Below are 17,684 nucleotides of genomic sequence, written 5' to 3' on the forward strand. Positions count from 1 at the left end.
TTCCCTACTGACCCTGCTCAGGAATTTAGATGGTCCTTCTTGGTAAGCCTCTAGTTTGTTAAAAAGTTCCTGGCTCCCAACTTGTTCACTTCATAAGGCGGTCTCAAGTTGATGCTTCTGATTGGCTGCATTAGGCCCTAAAATTCTTGATTTTTAATCAGGTCTCATTTAGGTCTGACCAGCCTCACTGAACCCCTTCCCTAAACTGTAGAGTGTTACTTGTGATACTGCAACTCACTTGAATGGATGGCCTTCTTCCGACTTCTGTACAGCTTGGATGACAGACTTGTAGACCCTGAAGCTGATGGTGACAGACAGAAGAGCCAGGATGAGGTAAGAAACCACACTGATGACACTGAAAGCTGCCAGGGAGAGCAGCATGATCAGTGTGGTGCCAAAGACAAACCCAGTCTTCTTCACATCTCGCCAGAAAATTAAGTCGTGCACTGCCAAAGGAAAATGGATCGTAAGTTATATGAACACCCATGAGCCACGAGGCTAGGACTGTTCTCCCTTGCTGTGCCCTGCACACTGGAGAAGCATTACACTCGCATTCAATTACAGGTGCACCCCCGCCTTAAGACAATGATAAATGAAAATCAAGTTACATCAGGGATGATGATTCACACTGGATAGGTTTACAGAAACTTAGAAACTGATTTTTTAGTCGTGGCTACTGAAGTATGATGGGGTAAAATATCATTTACTTTAAATGTTTCAGTAGAGCAACTGTGGGAAAATCTTGCTGTTGACTAAATTAAGCAAACCATGCTTATAAAAACATACCAAGTTCTGTTAGTGTTGGTTACAATGAAACACCAGTCTCTATGTTGATCTGAAGAGAACTCAAGGAAGGATTTTGGGTGGGGGGGACCATATAATTACTAAATGATGATACTTTTGAAAATGAATGGGGGCACTATTAATAACTTAGGAAATAGGTAGAAACCAAGACTGTCTCAGGCAAGTGGGTCTTATGGTTGGGAAATCCAAACCTGAAAAATCTAAGTTCTTCCCCTTAAAGACACCTCAGAAACTCCGAGTGTGAGCGCTAGCAATTACCTCCAATCTAGCAATGACACAACATTTGAATTTCAATCCGTGAAGTGTAACTTCAACACTAATAGCCCTATGCAAGTTTCTTCTGTGCTACTCTTTCCTTTGAAAGAAGAGTGAGGACTTTGGAATTGGAGAGACAGGAGTTTGAGTTCTGGTAATTTTTAGCCGTGTTACCTTAAGTAACCCTTCTAAACCTTTGTTTTCTCATTTATAAAATGAAGAAAGTGACATCTATTTCTTAGAGTTGTTTTAAGGAACATATAAAGCTAATGTATGCAGAATGCTTATTAGCACTGTATACAACACATGGTAAACACTCAAATTTTAACTATAATCCATATATGTATGTCACAGTTCATATGACTACAAGAACAGTTTCAACACAGAATGCTTGTTAATGGAACAAACAGATACCATGTGCCTCTTGATGTAATGCACTGAGAACGGCACATCACTTCAATGGTATTCTTGCCAAACCATATAACCTGAATCTAATGAGAAGGCACCAGATAAAACCAGTTTGAGAAAAGTCTACAGAACAACTGACCAGTATTCTTGAAAAGTATCAGTGGTATGAAAGACAAGAAAAAGCTGAAGAACTTTTTCAGATTAAAGGAGAGCAAAGAGGGCTTCCCTGGTGGCGCAGTGGTTGAGGGTCCGCCTGCCGATGCAGGGGACACGGGTTTGTGCCCCGGTCCGGGAAGATCCCACGTGCCGCAGAGCGGCTGGGCCCGTGAGCCATGGCCGCTGAGCCTGCGCGTCCGGAGCCTGTGCTCCGCAACGGGAGAGGCCACGGCGGTGAGAGGCCCGCGCACCGCAAAAAAAAAAAAAGGAGAGTAAAGAGACTTGACAACACATAAACGCAAACTGTGATCATAGACTGGATAAGGGGGTAAAAACAGCTATAAAGAACATCACTGGGACAAGTGAAAAAAATTGAATGTACACTATATAATGGATAAAAGTACTGTATCAATGTTGAATTTCCTAAATTCAATAAATATACTGTGGCTATGCAAAACAATTCCAAACAATTTCTGTTTGAAGGAGGCATACTCCAAAATATTTAGGGTTTATAAAGGGGAAGGACATTTGCAAGCAGTTCTTAAATGGTTCAGGAAAAAACATGTTCTATAGAGAGAGGGAGGGAGTGAAAGCAAAAGTGGTCAAATGTTAACAAGTGGTGAACTAGAGCAAAGGTTATATAGGAGTTTTTCTTACTGTGCTTAAAATTCTTTAAGTTTGAAATATTTGAAAGAAGGACAGAAAGAGAAAAGCTTAGAGGATAAGGCTGGGCCTAGAGAGAAAAAGACCTTAATGTATTACAGAAGGAAAAAGGCATAAAAACGGTAGCCTAAATGCAAATCTACCTTTGTGCAAATTAGAAAAAGCCACCCTTCCTCGTGAACTTTACTGCCATCTGCTGGAAAACCGTGACGAAGTAGTGAAACCTACAATGATAACACGTGTGACTGGTGCCCCCTGTAGGTGTGCAGTATACAAGCTGCATAACAGTATGGAAGGCCCTGGGCTCGGCCTTAAAAACAACGGTAGAATTGTGGTGTGGGCTAGAAGCAGGAACATCCTGATTAGAAGGGGGGATAACAGAGGGAAAGCTGGGAAAAGATGGTTCAATACAACAAACCTCTGGGATGCTCTTTGACCACAACTTCCCACAATTTGCTCCTTTACCGCATTCAGGTCCTGGTGCATGGGATACCGCCTCAGAGACTGCCCGCCCTATCTCACATCCTCTCCTCCTCATTCTCTATCACTCATCTATCGCCTCATTCTGCCTTATTTTTCGCCAGAGCACTTGTCACTTTATTTATCCACAGCAGGCTCTTCATAGCTGTTGCTGAATCCTTAAACATGAGCTAAACTAAGCTAATGGCCAAGAGATGGCATAATCACAACTTTCATTTGTTTTCTGATAATCCCTCTCAATCTAGCCAAGTTTCTGCACCTAACTCCTATCAAGTACAGTGGACCAAGGATTCTGAGTACACAATATCAAACAAAGGAAACAGGCATAGTCTACAAACATTTTCCTCTCTGATCCTTGAGGGAGAGTTAGGAGGATGAAACACACGTAGGAAAAGCAAGAAAGGAGACAGATGCCAAAAGTTTAAAATGTGAAGCCACTAGACTTAGGTTTAGTGTTTATTTCATAACCAGGAAACCAGCAAGAGGCTGCAATGGTTCGATTCCATGAAATGTTCTTTTTCTCTTCTACTTTTATTCAACTGCTCTTACTAGGTCAGTGTAAGACTTTTTAAAACAGGAAGTTCCGTATTTTTAACGTGTTTTCTTTCCTTCCTTTCCCATCTTTCTCTCTGTCAGTAAGCTTTAATTTAGTGGCTACCACATGCCAGGCAAGTGCTAGGAACTGGGAATACAACACAACAGTAAACAAAGCAAACAAGGTCCTTACTCACATTCCAGCGGGGAAGAGAAGCAATGAATAACAAACAAGATACATGTCACTTGTAACCGAGGCCAGTAAGAATATAAACCCATTGTGCTATGATGAGAGTAATGTGTGTGCACACATGCACTACTGTAGGTAGAGTGGTCAGGAAAAGCCTCTCTGAGGAGTTGACACTAAAGGTGAGACATGAAGGATAAGAAGGAGGCCACGCAAAAAAGCCAGGGGAAGGGTATTCTAGGCTAGAAGATTCATGTGCGCAGGCTCTTGGGGATGGTGGTGGTGGGCTTTGGCATTCCTTAGGGGAGCACAGAAGGCCAGTGTAGATGGTATGTAGTGAGTGAAGGGGAGAGCGGTGTGAAATAAGGCTGGCAGGGACTAGATCATGGAGTATTTTCACAGAGCAAAGTAAGGAGCTTGGACTTTACCTCACGTGAAATGGGAAGTCACTAAAGAATGCCAAGCAGGGGAAAAACATGATATATATATATATATAGATATATATATATATAATTTTTGGCTGCATTGGGTCTTCGTTGCTGTGCATGGACTTTATCTAGTTGAGGCGAGCGGGAGCTACTCTTCCTTGTGGTGCGTGGGCTTCTCATTGCGGTGGCTTCTCTTTTTGTGGAGCACGGGCTCGGGCTCTAGGCGTGCGGGCTCAGCAGTTGTAGCTCGAGGGCTCTAGAGCACAGGCTCAGTAGTTGTGGCACAGGGGCTTAGTTGCTCCATGGCATGTGGGATCTTCCCAGACCAGGGCTTGAACCCGTGTCCCCTGCATTGGCAGGCGGATTCTTAACCACTGCGCCACCAGGGAAGTCCCAACATGATATATTTTAAAAAGAGGAACACTTTTACTGCTGTATAGAACATGGATTGGGATGGGGCAAGAGTACAGGCAGAGAGACTCCCTAGGAGGCTAACATGGGGCTTCAAATAAGAAATGATTGTCATTTAGATTAGATCAGGATGGAGCAGAGTGGACAGGCTATATTTTGTTGGCAGAACAGAGAGAACTTGGTGATGAACTGGATATGGGAGGTGATGGGGGAAAGAAATATGGATGAGACCTAGTTTTGGGGCCTGAGCAAATGGATGGATGTGGTGTCATTTACTGAGATGAGAAAGAGTGGAGTATAGGCCATGTTAGTTTGGGGATGGATGTCTAGAGACATCCATAAGGAAGGTGGTTAGATCTACCAGTGGGAAGCAAACAGGACACGTCGGAGCTGGAGATACACATTTGGAAATCATCAGCACACAAATAATATTAAGAGTCATGGACTGCCAACTATGCAAAAAAAAAAAAAAAAAAAAAAAAAAAAAAACAAAGTCACAGAAATGGAAGCGGTTACGTAGTATTGACAGGGAAGAAGGCCCAGTCTTAATTCTGAGACACTCCGATATTTAGTAGTTGAGTAAAAGTAGAGGAACTAGAGAAAGGAAACAGGAAATAACCAAGGAAGCAGGGGGTAACTAGGAGAGTATGTATGGCATCACAGAAGCTGAGAAAGGAGTGCTTTGTGGAGAAGGATGTGGAAACGGGCCAATTCTGCTGAGGCTGTATAAGGAAAAAAGCGATCCTGGACTTAGTAATATGGAGATAGTTGGTGATCTGATCAAAGCTGTTCAGTGCACAGCTGGCAGGGGCTGAAGAGGAATCAGTGGTGAGAAATGGAGGCAGTGTGAGAGAAGATGCCTAAGAAGTTTGGCTGTGAAGGGGAGTTAGAGACATTCAGAGCCAAGGGATGGTTTAACATATGGGAAACACTAAAGCATGCTTCTATGCAGTCACAAGCAAAGGGAGACTGAAGATAGGGAGCAGAAGCAGAGAAGTCCAGGAGAAAGGAGGGATGGAGATCCAGAGGCCAGGTGAAGGGACTGATCCTTGTTAGAGTAACGTAGTGAAGAGGACGAAGAGAGACAGAAACAGGCCCATTCACGGATCTGAAGAATGGAAGAGGAGGGACTCCTGTCTGAATGTTTTTATTTTCTCAACAAAAGGGAGCTGAGGTCATCAGCTGGAAGAGGGCAGGGGGGTGAAGACGGTTTATGGAGAGAGAAAAAGATAGGAAATGGTTGTTTCAGAAAATTGAGAAAGTGTCTTAAAACTCTTAGAAGAAAATACAGGAGCACATCTTTCTGATCTTGGATTAGGCAATGGTTCCTCAGATATGATACTAAAAGCACAAATGACAAAAGAAAAAATAGATAAATTGAATTATATCAAAATTAAAAACCTTTGTGCTATAAGTAGTACGAAGAAAATGACAAGAAAACTCATAGAATGAGAGAATATATTTGCAAATTACTTATCTGATAAGGTATTTGTGTCCAAAATAGATATAAGAATTATAACTCAATAATAAAAAGAACAGCCTAAATGAAAAAAATAAACATAATAAAAATGAGAAGACACAAGAGGGAGGGGATATGGGGATATAAGTATACGTATAGCTGATTCACTTTGTTATACAGCAGAAACCAAAACAACAATGTAAAGCAGTTATACTCCAATAAAGATGTTTAAAAAAAAAGAGAGAAAGGATCCAAATAGACATTCCAAAGATATACAAATGGCCAATAAGCACATAAAAAGAGGCTTAACATGATTAGTCATTAGGGAAATGCAAATCAAAACCACGGTGAACCCACTAGAATGGCTATAATAAAAAGTACAATAACAAATATTGGCAAGGATGTGGAGAAATTAGAAACCTCATGCATTCCTAGTGGGAATGAAAAATGGTGCAGCCGCTTTAGAAGACAATTTAACAGTTCCTCAAAAGTTAAACATAGAGTTATTATATGACCCAGGAGTTCCACTCTTAAGCAAATGGCCAACAGAAATAAAAACATAAAACACAAAAATCTGTGTACGCCAATGTTCACAGAAGTGTTATTCACAACAGGGAAAAAGTGGGAACAATCTAAACATCCATTAACTGATGAATGGACAAATAAAATGTAGTACATCCATTCAATGCAATAATTATTTGTCAATAAAAAGGAATAAAGTTCTGATGCTACATATTACAACACAGACAAAATGTGAAAACATTAGGCCAAGTGTGAGACGCTGATTACAAAAGATCACATATTGTATGATTCCTTTTATATAAAACATCTAGAATATGCAAATCTGTAGAGAGAGAAAGTAGATGAGTGGTTGTTTAGGGTTGTGGTGGTGGTGATGGGAAATGGGGAGTGATTGCTAACAGGTATTAGCAATCACTTTTTTGTGGGGGGACTAAAATGTTCTAAGACTGGATAGTGGTGATGGCAGAAAACCATTTAGCTGTACACTTTAATGGATGAATTGTATAGTATGTGAATTATATCTCAATAAAGGTGTTAAAAAAACAAACAGACAAACCTGCAATTATAGTCAGGGATTTCAACACCTCTCTCAATAACTGGCAGAATAAGTAGACAGAAAATCAATAAGAATATAAGACTTGAATGCTATTAACCAATTTGATCTTCATTTTTTTTTTTTTTTTTTTTGCAGTACGCGGGCCTCTCCCGTCGCGGAGCACAGGCTCCGGACGCGCAGGCTCAGCGGCCATGGCTCATGGACCCAGCCGCTCCGCGGCATGTGGGATCTTCCTGGACCGGGGCACGAACCCGTGTCCCCTGCATCGGCAGGCAGACTCTCAATCACTGCACCACCAGGGAAGCCCAATTTGACCTTCTTGACATTTGAAAGAACACTCCACACAATAACGGCAGAATATACATTCTTTTCAAATACGTGTGGAACATTTACAAAGATACACTAAATTCTGGGTCTTGAAAAGGATTCAAGACACTTTCATGTTTTCTGACTATAACGTAATTACATTAGAAACAGTAACAGAAAGATACTGGGAAAACCAATATTAAACTTTGTATAAATTAAATATGCTTCTAAACAACTCGCAGACCAAAGAAAAAAACCAACAGGGAAATAACTGAGTATTCTGAACTGAATGAAAATCAAAATCAGTGGGATCCAGCCAAGTGCCTATATTAGAAAAGAAGCTGAGAAATCAGTTATCTCAGTTTCAACCTTGAACTTGAACGCCAAGTAAACGGAAGGCAAGAGTAAAAACCAGAGCAGATCTCAATGAACAGATAACAGAAAAACAACAGAGAAAAATCAATGAAACCAAAGTTGGTTCTTTGAGAATATCAATAAAATAGATAAAACTCTAGCTAGACTGATCAAAAAAAAGTGCAAGAATACACAAATTGCCAATATCAGGAATCAGAGAGGTGACATCACTACAGATTCTAAAGACATTAAAAGGATAAGGAAATATTATGATCAATGTTATGCCAATAAACTAGACACGTTAGATGAAGAGGACACAGACTATCAAAGCTCACTCAAGAATAGTGACTAGTCCTGAATAGTCCCATATCTATTACAGAATAGTCCCATATCTATTACAGAAACAAAACTTATGGATAAAATACTTTCCATTCAGAAAACTCCAGGGGAATTCTACATCACTGGGGAATTCTGCCAAACACTGAACAAGAAATAATAGCAAATCTACACAATTCTTCCATGATAATGAAGAGAAGGTAATGTTTACCAGCACATTTTACAAGGCCAGCATTACCCTGATTCCAAAACTAGACGAAGACATTACAGGAAAAGAAAGCTATAGACCAATATTGCTCATGGACATAGATGTAAAAATTCTTAACAAAAATTTAGCAAATGCAACCCAACAATATGTAAAAAGAGTGCATCGTGACCAAGTGTCTTTTTGAAAAAATGCAAGACTGGTTTAGCGTTCACAAATCAGTCAATATAATTCATCATATCAACAAACTCAAGAAGAAGAACCATATGATCATCTCAAAACATACAGAGAAACAAAATCCAATATCCCTTTTGATAAAACCTCTCAGCAAACTAGGTGACAGAAGGGAATCTCCTCAACTTGATAAAGGTAATCTACAAGGAACGCAGAGCTAACATCATATTTAATGAAAGAAGGCAAGGATATTCTCTTACTACTTCTATTGAACACTGTATTAGAGGTTTTAGCCAGCGCAGTAAATCAAGAACAATAAGTTAAAAGGCATCAAACTGGAAAGGAAGAAGTAAGATGGCTTGACTGCCTATGTAGAAAATCTGACAGAATCTACAAAAAAGGTAATAAGTTTTAGCAAGATTGCAGGACACAAAATTAACTATATTTCCATGTATTAGTATTAACCAATAAGAAACTGAGCTAAAAACACCATTTAAAATAGCATGAAAATATGAAATACTTAGGCATAAATCTAACAAAAGATGTGTAAGACCTGTACACTGAAATCTATAAAATACTGCTAAGAAAAACAGATGAAGTCCTAAATTAATGGAAAGCTATGTTGTTTTCAGGGGTTAAAAGACTCAAAATTGCTAAGGTGTTAATTTATCTATAATTCTAAGTAATTCCAGTAGGCTTTTAAAAACAGAAATAGACAAACTGATTTAAAAATTCCTATGGAAAATGCGAAGGACCTAGAAGAGCCAAAACAACCGTGAGGAAGAACAAAGTTGAAGGACTCACACTGTCTGATTTCAAGGGTAATATAAAGCTACCATTAGCAAGATGGTGTAGTATTGGCTTAAAGACAGGCAACAGAGCAATGACACTGTATACAAAGTCCACAAACAGGCCCATGCACATACGGACAAACTATTTTTTGACAAAGTGGCAAAGTCAGTTCAGGGGAGAAATGAGAGTTTTCAACAAATGGTGCCAGAACAACAGAATATACATATGCAAAAATCCCCAAACTTTTATCAATATGTCACATGACATGTAAAAATTAACACACAAGAATCACAGACTTAAATGTAAACCCAGTACTATATAACTACTAGAAGAAAACAAACAAAAATCTCTGTGACCTTGGAATTGGGAAAAATTTCTTATATACAACAATAAACATTTGATACATAACAGAAAAAACTGAAAAACTGTATTTCATCAAAATTAAAAACTTCTCATTTTGAAGGACATTGTTAAAAGAATAAAAAGATAAGCCACAGACTGGAAAAAGTATTTGCAAAGAATGTATCTGATAAACAACTTGTATCCAGAATGTGTATAAACACACACACACACCCGTTCTCAAAAACAAACACAATAAAAACTAGTCAAAATTTGAACAGACTTTTCATCAAAGAAGATATATGGATAGCAAGTAAACACATGAATAGATGCTTACCACCATTAGTCATTAGGGAAATGCACACTAAAACCACAGTGAGAGCCTACTATGTACCTGGCACAATGTCTAGTGTTAAAAGACTGACCATACCAAATGTTGGTGAGGACATGGAAGAACCGCAACTCTCATACATGGCTGGCTGGAATATAAAATAATGCAAGCCACTTTGGAAAAAAAATTTGGCAGTTTCTTACAAAGTTAACTACAACTATCCTATGATCCAGCCATTTCACTTGTATTTACCCGAGAAAAGAATACATTGTGTCCATATAAAGACATGAATGTTCATAGCAGCTTTATTTGTAAAATAAATAAGCAAAACAAAATCAAAAATTCAGCAAAAATTGAAAATAACCCAAATGTCTGTCAACAAATGGTATATCCATACAATGGAAAACTACTCAGTAATACACTCATCAACATAGATGAATCTCAAAAAAATTAGGTTGAGTTAAAGAAGCCAGATAAAAAAAATAGTACATATTTTATGATTCCATATATATAAAATTCTAGAAAATGCAAACCAATCTAGTGACAGCAGGCAGATCCGTGGTTGTCTGACAGGAGGGAGAGATTTAAAAAGGGAGCAATGAGGGCTTCCCTGGTGGCGCAGTGATTGAGAGTCCGCCTGCCGATGCAGGGGACACGGGTTCGTGCCCCGGTCCTGGAAGATCCCACATGCCGCGGAGCGGCTGGGCCCGTGAGCCATGGCCGCTGAGCCTGCGCGTCCGGAGCCTGTGCTCCGCAACGGGAGAGGCCACAACAGTGAGAGGCCTGCGTACCGCAAAAAAAAAAAAAGGGAGCAATGAAATTTTTGTGTCATGGAGATGTTCATCATCTTGATTGTGGTGATAGTTTCATGGGTGTATACATAGCAATTATACCTCAATAAAGTTTTTTTGTTTTTATTTTTTGCTTTATCCCCAGCTTCAGAATCAGTACAGCAAAGAACAAACTCTGCTCCAGACTGCCTGGGTTTGCATCCTCTTCTATTTACCAGCTGTGTGATTCTGAGCAAGACACTTAACCTCTCTGTGCCTTGGGTTCCTCATTTGCAAAATGGAATCATACAGTATCTGGTTTTTAGGGACGTTGCCTGAATTAAATGGGTTAATCTGTAGAAGCACTCAGAACACTATTGATTAGGTAGTAATACAAATGTCAGCTATTATTATTCATTTGACTGCTAATTCCTGCTACAATTGAAATGGAAAATTGAAAAACTAAAGTTAAAATCTGCTACAGGGAATTAAAGTTTTTTTCCTTTCCTCTTTGTTGCTATGATACTAAGAAAGTAAGATTGGGGGGCTTCCCTGGTGGCGCAGTGGTTGGGAGTCCACCTGCTGATGCGGAGGACGCGGGTTCGTGCCCCAGTCCGGGAGGATCCCACGTGCCGCGGAGCAGCTGGGCCCGTGAGCCATGGCCGCTGGGCCTGCACGTCCAGAGCCTGTGCTCCGCGGCGGAAGAGGCCTGCGTACCACAAAAAAAAAAAAAAAGAAAAAAAAAAAGAAATTAAGATTGGGGGATTACTAGGGACCTTTCAACCAAATCAGCTCCTTTGATCTATTTTACATACCAAGCTTCCACATAAAATTTCCAATGAAAAAGAAGTTGCACTGTCAGCACTATGATTAAATAAAGAGAATGGCCTGTAAAAGGTTAGAGGGAGGCAGAGGGCCAGGAGGTAAATGCAATATGACAGGTGGGCCTACAGGGCAGGCTGGACTAGCGTAGATTCAGGAGATTTTGACATAGAGGTGGAAACAGAAGAGATCACTTAGAAGCACCTCATAACAGCTCCAACCCCATATATTCTACCCTCTGTGCAGTAACCCAAGACAGAGTTATGGAAACAGGGCTCACCACTCCTTCTCCCTCACCCTCCACATTCAAACACCGTGGCCTGACAAAGTCTACCTCCTTGAATCTATCCACAGGAAAAGAAGATCTTAATTGAGAGCCAGTGGGCTAACAAACTGCCACTCTAGTACACTACCTGACAGAGACAGAATTAAGCTTTGGCTAGCCTCTTCCAAAGTCCTGAGTACTGACACAAGCTAGTTCAATGGGTACTAGAAAAAAAAATGAAAGCCAAAAGTTCTCAGAAGTGCATAGTCAGTGTTTTCCTTACTTTTCAGTTATAACTTTACCATTGTTATCACATGACCTAAAATTTATTTTCATTTGAAAGACCCTTGTTTCTAGTTATGTTTCAACATGTTTAAAGTCTTGTGCTGTACTAAGTATTTCTTAGAACCAATTTCAATTTCAATTTATACAGCTTCTCTGTATAAATTTATGTAAGTAAAGTCAATGATTTCTCAGTTACCTTAATTATTTTGCTAATGGCAGATGAAGCATCTGACAATGAATGTATATATTCACCAAGAGTGTTTATATTGCTGGTAGAATTATGACTGATTCCTTCCTTCCTTCTATTTTCCAAATCTTCTATAATGTGAGCATACTTTTTATTTTAAAAACTTTAAAGGATGTCTATCTCTTGCCCGTTATTATTTAAGGATGCAGTACTGTTCTTACACCAAAAGAGGGCACTAACACATCCAAAGGTAATCTCAAGGCAGAGGGAAAAAAATTGGTTCCTGCCAATTCAAAGAACAGCAGCACCATTGATTTTCATTCCTAAATTTGGGGAAATCTCTTGGTTTCATGACAAATTCAACCATTCCCAAAGCCATTCTCAAACTTTACTCTCCCAAGTATACACCTCGAAGAAAAGAAAGGCTGCTCAAATGCTTATTCTGAAAAGAAATACATGTGCAAGAAATTTCAAGGTTTAGTAGTCTATCATCTTTTTCATTTTCAAGAATAAATCACCAACTAAGGATCCATACAACATGTTCTATCTTCTGTGCACTAATTTTACAAAATTTGTAAATATAAATCTCTAAGATTTAAATGTAACTGAAAGAGCTAAAAGAAAAAAAAAAAGGATTTATGACCACAAAAGGGAAACTGTTCAGTAATAAAAGGGGAATTGGAAATGGGCAGTTCAGCTTTTTATATGAATAATTACTCATGTAAAGAAAAGTATGCAGACATTTTCACATTGATTAGTTCTTTTCTTTGGTTACTTTTGCATTAATAGCTCATAATAAGCGAAGGCACTTTTTGAGTTGCACAAGACATTGTGGATAATGTGTTTATAAACTCAGATCCAAATTCTGTGGCTGCTGAAATGGGTTAATAGTCTGCTCTACTACAGATTTACGCCTACCAAAGACACTCCGCTCAAAATGGCACAGAAGGATCACTGACAAAATACAAAACTGTCACTGTCAAGGACAAACCATACATGCTTTTGGCCATGGATGCACCTGGCAGCAGGCCAAAGAAATTTGTAGGAACCCCTTTCAAGCTAGCATTCTTCTCAAAGAGGGTCAAGAAAAAAGTTTTTCATTCATTAAAATAACCTAACAACCCCACTTGCTTTCAATTTCAGATTTTAAAAGCACAGAAGACAAAATGGCCTTGACTACCCTTGCCCAACAGAATAACTAGATGGATATGAAAATGTGAACTTCTGAACTAAGTTATCTAAATGAAATGTGCACGTTTCACGACTACTTAATTCTCCAACTAAGAAAGTCTACACTTAAGTCTGCAGAAGATAACCAGATCCAATCTAAAATTAAACAAAACACGTTAATTGCTAATAACTGTGAAAGCCCAAACTTAAAAAAGTGATTTTATGCCCTTTGCACACATTTACTTCTAATTCAATCTTCCGATGCTAGATTGGTAACATGACACTTCTCCTATGGTTACAATACACTTGGACTTGTATGCTTCTTTGACAGTCTGTTAAGTAAGGCAGATAAGTGACATGGTTTCAGACTATTGTAATAAGTGATAAAATTATTTTCTTCTAAAAAACAGCTCACAGTCTCTAAAATTTTTACCAGTAATAAGCAAAAGAAATTTTAAAAATTAAGTATTAGGTAATATACATACCCTTGACTTCTGAGATCTCATTCTATTTTCCTGGGAGCTCTACTGAGTGTTTCCCTCTTGGAAAAAATGGGAATCTGGTCGGTAACTGGGAGAGCTTTTCTCCACTCTGCCTTATTCCCCCCAGGATTTAACTTCCTCCCAACATATAGCACATTAGAAATCGTTTAGAGTGAACACCCATATAATCACTACCTAGATTTTTATTCAATACTAGCAATGTCTTACTTTAATTTTTTTACTGTGGTAAATATACATAAAATACAATTTACCATCTTAACCATTTTCAAGTATATAGTTCAGTGACGTTAAGTACATTCATTGTGGTGTAACCATCACCATGATCGTTAATGTTTTACTATACTTACTTATGTATCTGTTCCTCTTATCCACTAGCCCAATTTTTAAAAATATATTTCAAAGTAAATAACAAATATCAGGAAATGATCTTCAGCTTGCATATCATTAACGAAGTTCAATATTTACTGTTTTTCTTTTGATATGATTTACATACAATGAAATACACAATACATTCGCTGAGTCTGGACACATGCACACGCCTATGTAACCCTATCAAACTACAGAACATTACCATCACCCCAAGAAGTAGCCACTGCTCTGCTCTGGTCCTTTTCCCAACACAGAACAGTCTGCTTGTTCTATGATTTCCTATAAATGGAATCATGCAGTATGAATCCTTTCTGTACCGCTCCTTCCACTATTCATAATTTCTGAGATTTACCCGTATTTGCTGCAAGTATCAAAAGATAACTAGCTATACCACAGGGTATCTACTCCTTTATCGATGAATAGCTTTGAGCTGTGATGAATAAAACTGCTATGAACATATACGAGTGTTTGTATGAATGCTTTCATTTCTCTGCAGTGGAGTTGCCAGGTCAGGGGACATGTGCATGCTTAGTTCTCTTAAGAAACTGGCCAACCTTTCTCCAAAATATCTGTACTATTTTGCATTCCTACCAATAGTTTGAGAGTTAGTTGTTGTCACTCTTTAATTTTAGCCATTCAGGCAGATGTGTAGTGATTAACTTATTTTGATTTTAATTATGTGAAGACTTGTGAAGTTGAACACATTTTCACTGGATTATTGGTTATTTGTATATCTTTTGTAAGTGCCAGAATCTTTTCTGCCCAATTTCTTTTATTGTGTTGTTTGCACTTTTATTGTAGAAATGTAGTTTTAAATATTTCCTGGATACTAGTCCCTCATCAGACACATGTTTTGTAAATACTTTCTCCTAGTCAATGGCTTGCCTATTAGTGGTGTCTTTTCCTTGCGTTATGCGGGCCTCTCACTGTTGTGGCCTCTCCCATTTGCGGAGCACAGGCTCCGGACGCGCAGGCTCAGCGGCCATGGCTCACGGGCCCAGCCGCTCCGCGGCATGTGGGATCCTCCCGAAACGGGGCACGAACCCGCGTCTCCTGCATCGGCAGGCGGACTCTCAAGCACTGCGCCACCAGGGAAGCCCTAGTGGTGTCTTTTAATGAGCAAGTTTTACTTCTGATGAAGTCTAACTCACCAATCCTTTATTTTATGGCTAGTGCATTCTGTGACTTAAGAAACTGTGACTTAAGAAATCTTTGTCTACCTCCAAGTCATGAAGATATTCTCCTACACTTTCTTCTAAAAGTTTCATGATTTTAGTTTTTAATGTTCCATTTTAAGTTCATATCTGCATATCATGTGAAGTAGGGACTGTGGTAGGCAGAATGCTAAGATGGCCCCAAGACTCTTACTCCTCGGTGTACAAGCCTTACATAATACTTTCTCCTACCCCCAAATGTGAGCAGACCCTGTGAATATGATGGGATAGTCACTCTCGTGTTTAAGTTTCAGTTTTATAAGATCCTGCAGCAGACCTAGAGAGAAATTCTCCTGACAGCTTTGAAGAAGCAAGCTACCATGTTGTGAGAGGGCCGCAAGACCAGGATCTGAGTGCAGCCTCCTGGTGCTGAGCACGATCCCCGCCCCACCGCCAGCAAGCCAGAAAAGAGGGATCCGGTCCTTCAACCTCCAGTGAATCCTACCAACAATCAGTGAGCTTGGAAGAGAACCCTGAGCCTCAGATGAGATCCCAACCCTGGTTCACACCTGGTGATTTCAGAATCACACTTCATTTCAGCCTGGTGAGATCCTCACCAGAGGATCCAGCTAACCTGTGCCTGGACTCCTGACCCTTGAAAACTGTGAGATAATAAAGTTGTGCTAAGTTGCCAAATTTTTGGTAATGTGTTATTTCTGGATTCTCTGTTTCTTTGACCTACTTGTTTACTCTCTTGCAAGTTCCAGTCTTTATTACTGGAGTTTTATAATGTCTTGGACTATTCCAAGTCCTCAATTTTGTCCTTTTTCAAGATTGCTTTGGATTTGCTAGGTCTGTGTACTTCCAAAGAAATTTTAGAATGAGCTTATCAATTGCTATTGAAAAATTCTTCTAGGACTCTGAACTGTACTGAATCCATAGGTGAATTTGGGTAGGACTGACTTATTTACGATACCGAGGTTTCCAATCCATGAACACAGCATGGTTCTCTTCTTAGACAATTCTTGAGCTTCTCTCTGCAGTTTTGTGATTTTCAGTATAGAGGTCTTACACATTTTTTTCTTTTGGTTAAATTTATTCCTATTTTATGCTTTGGTGCTACTGTAAATGGAACTTTAAAACTTTTTAATTTTCTGATTATTTGTTGCTAGTATATAACAAACGAAACTGAGTTTTGTGTATTAAACTAAAATCCTGTAAACTTGCTAAATTAAATTCACTTATTAGTCTTAGTAGTTGCTTTTTATCAATAGATTCCTTAGGATTTTCTATGTACACAGTCATGTAATTTGCATATTAAGACAGCTTAACAACTTCTTTTCCAATAGTCATTCCTTTTATTTCTATTTCTTGTCTTAATTCAAAGGGGGAGGACCTCCAGTATAATGCTGAATACAAATGGTGAGGGTGAGCATCTTTGCCTTGTATCCAATGTTAGGGGAAAGTGTCCAATATTTTGGCATTAAGCATAATGTCAGCTATGGTTTTCAATAGATATTTTTTAGACTGAGGAGATTACCTTCTATTCCTAGTTTGCTGAAAATTTTTGTCAGAAAAGGATGTTGAGCTTTTTCAAATACTTTTTCTGTATCTGACAGAGTGCTGGATTTGATTTGCTAACATTTTTTTTTGATTTGCTAATATTTTGTGAAGGATTTCTCATCTTATTATGTTCCATAGGGATACAAGTCTGTAATTTTCTTTGTAGTGTCTTTCTCCAGTTTTGGTATTACTATACATATACTAGTCTATGATTTGGAAAGTGTTCTCTCCTTTTTCCTTAAATGCTTGAAAAAACTCCCCAGTAAAACCACTGGGCCTCGACTGTTTTTGGTGAGATTTTTAATAATGGATTTAATAGAAATTGTGTTAGCTTTGGTAAATTGTATTTTTCAAGGAACTTGTTTCATCTAAGTTGGCATAAAGTTGTTCATAATATTCTATTGTCCTTTTAATATCTGTAGGATCTGAAATAACCCCCTTTTCATGCTTAATATTGGTAATCTGTATTTGCTTTTTTTTTGATCAATTGAAATCAATTTTGTTAATCTTTTTCAGGAACCAAATTTTGGCTTTGTTAATGTTTTTTATTCCTTTAATTTCTGCTCTTATCTTTATTCTTTCTTTCCTTCTGCTTCCTTTGGATGTGCTTTGCTTTTTCCAGCTTAAGTTGAAACCTTAGATCACTGAATTTAGATGTTTTTCTTTTCTAATACATGCACTTAGAACCATAAATTTCCCTTTCAGCACTACATTCCACAAGTTTGATATATTGTATTTTCACTGTCATCCAGTTTAAAACATTTAAATTTTTTTCTCATGATTTCTTCTTTGAGCTATAGATTGTATAAAAGTGACTTGCTTAATTTCCAAATATTTGGGAATTTTCCTAGATATCTTCATTGTTTAAAGTCTTTATTTCATTACGGTCTGAGAAC

The 17,684-nt window shown here is 38.6% G+C and overlaps 1 protein-coding gene across 4 annotated transcripts in view; it reads right to left on the reverse strand.

The window, feature by feature from the left end:
* RTN3 (reticulon 3) overlaps nt 1-17,684 on the reverse strand; it is a 57,903-nt gene that overhangs the window by 6,948 nt on the left and 33,271 nt on the right. For all 4 annotated transcript variants that reach the window (XM_007462102.1, XM_007462103.1, XM_007462101.1 and 1 more), the window contains one exon: nt 239-446. In XM_007462102.1, coding sequence (XP_007462164.1) covers nt 239-446 — 208 coding nt within the window. The remainder of the gene's footprint in view (nt 1-238; nt 447-17,684) is intronic.

The sequence above is a fragment of the Lipotes vexillifer genome, unplaced genomic scaffold (assembly GCF_000442215.2).
Source record: "Lipotes vexillifer unplaced genomic scaffold, Lipotes_vexillifer_v1.1 scaffold1129, whole genome shotgun sequence".
Taxonomy (NCBI): Eukaryota; Metazoa; Chordata; class Mammalia; order Artiodactyla; family Lipotidae; genus Lipotes; species Lipotes vexillifer.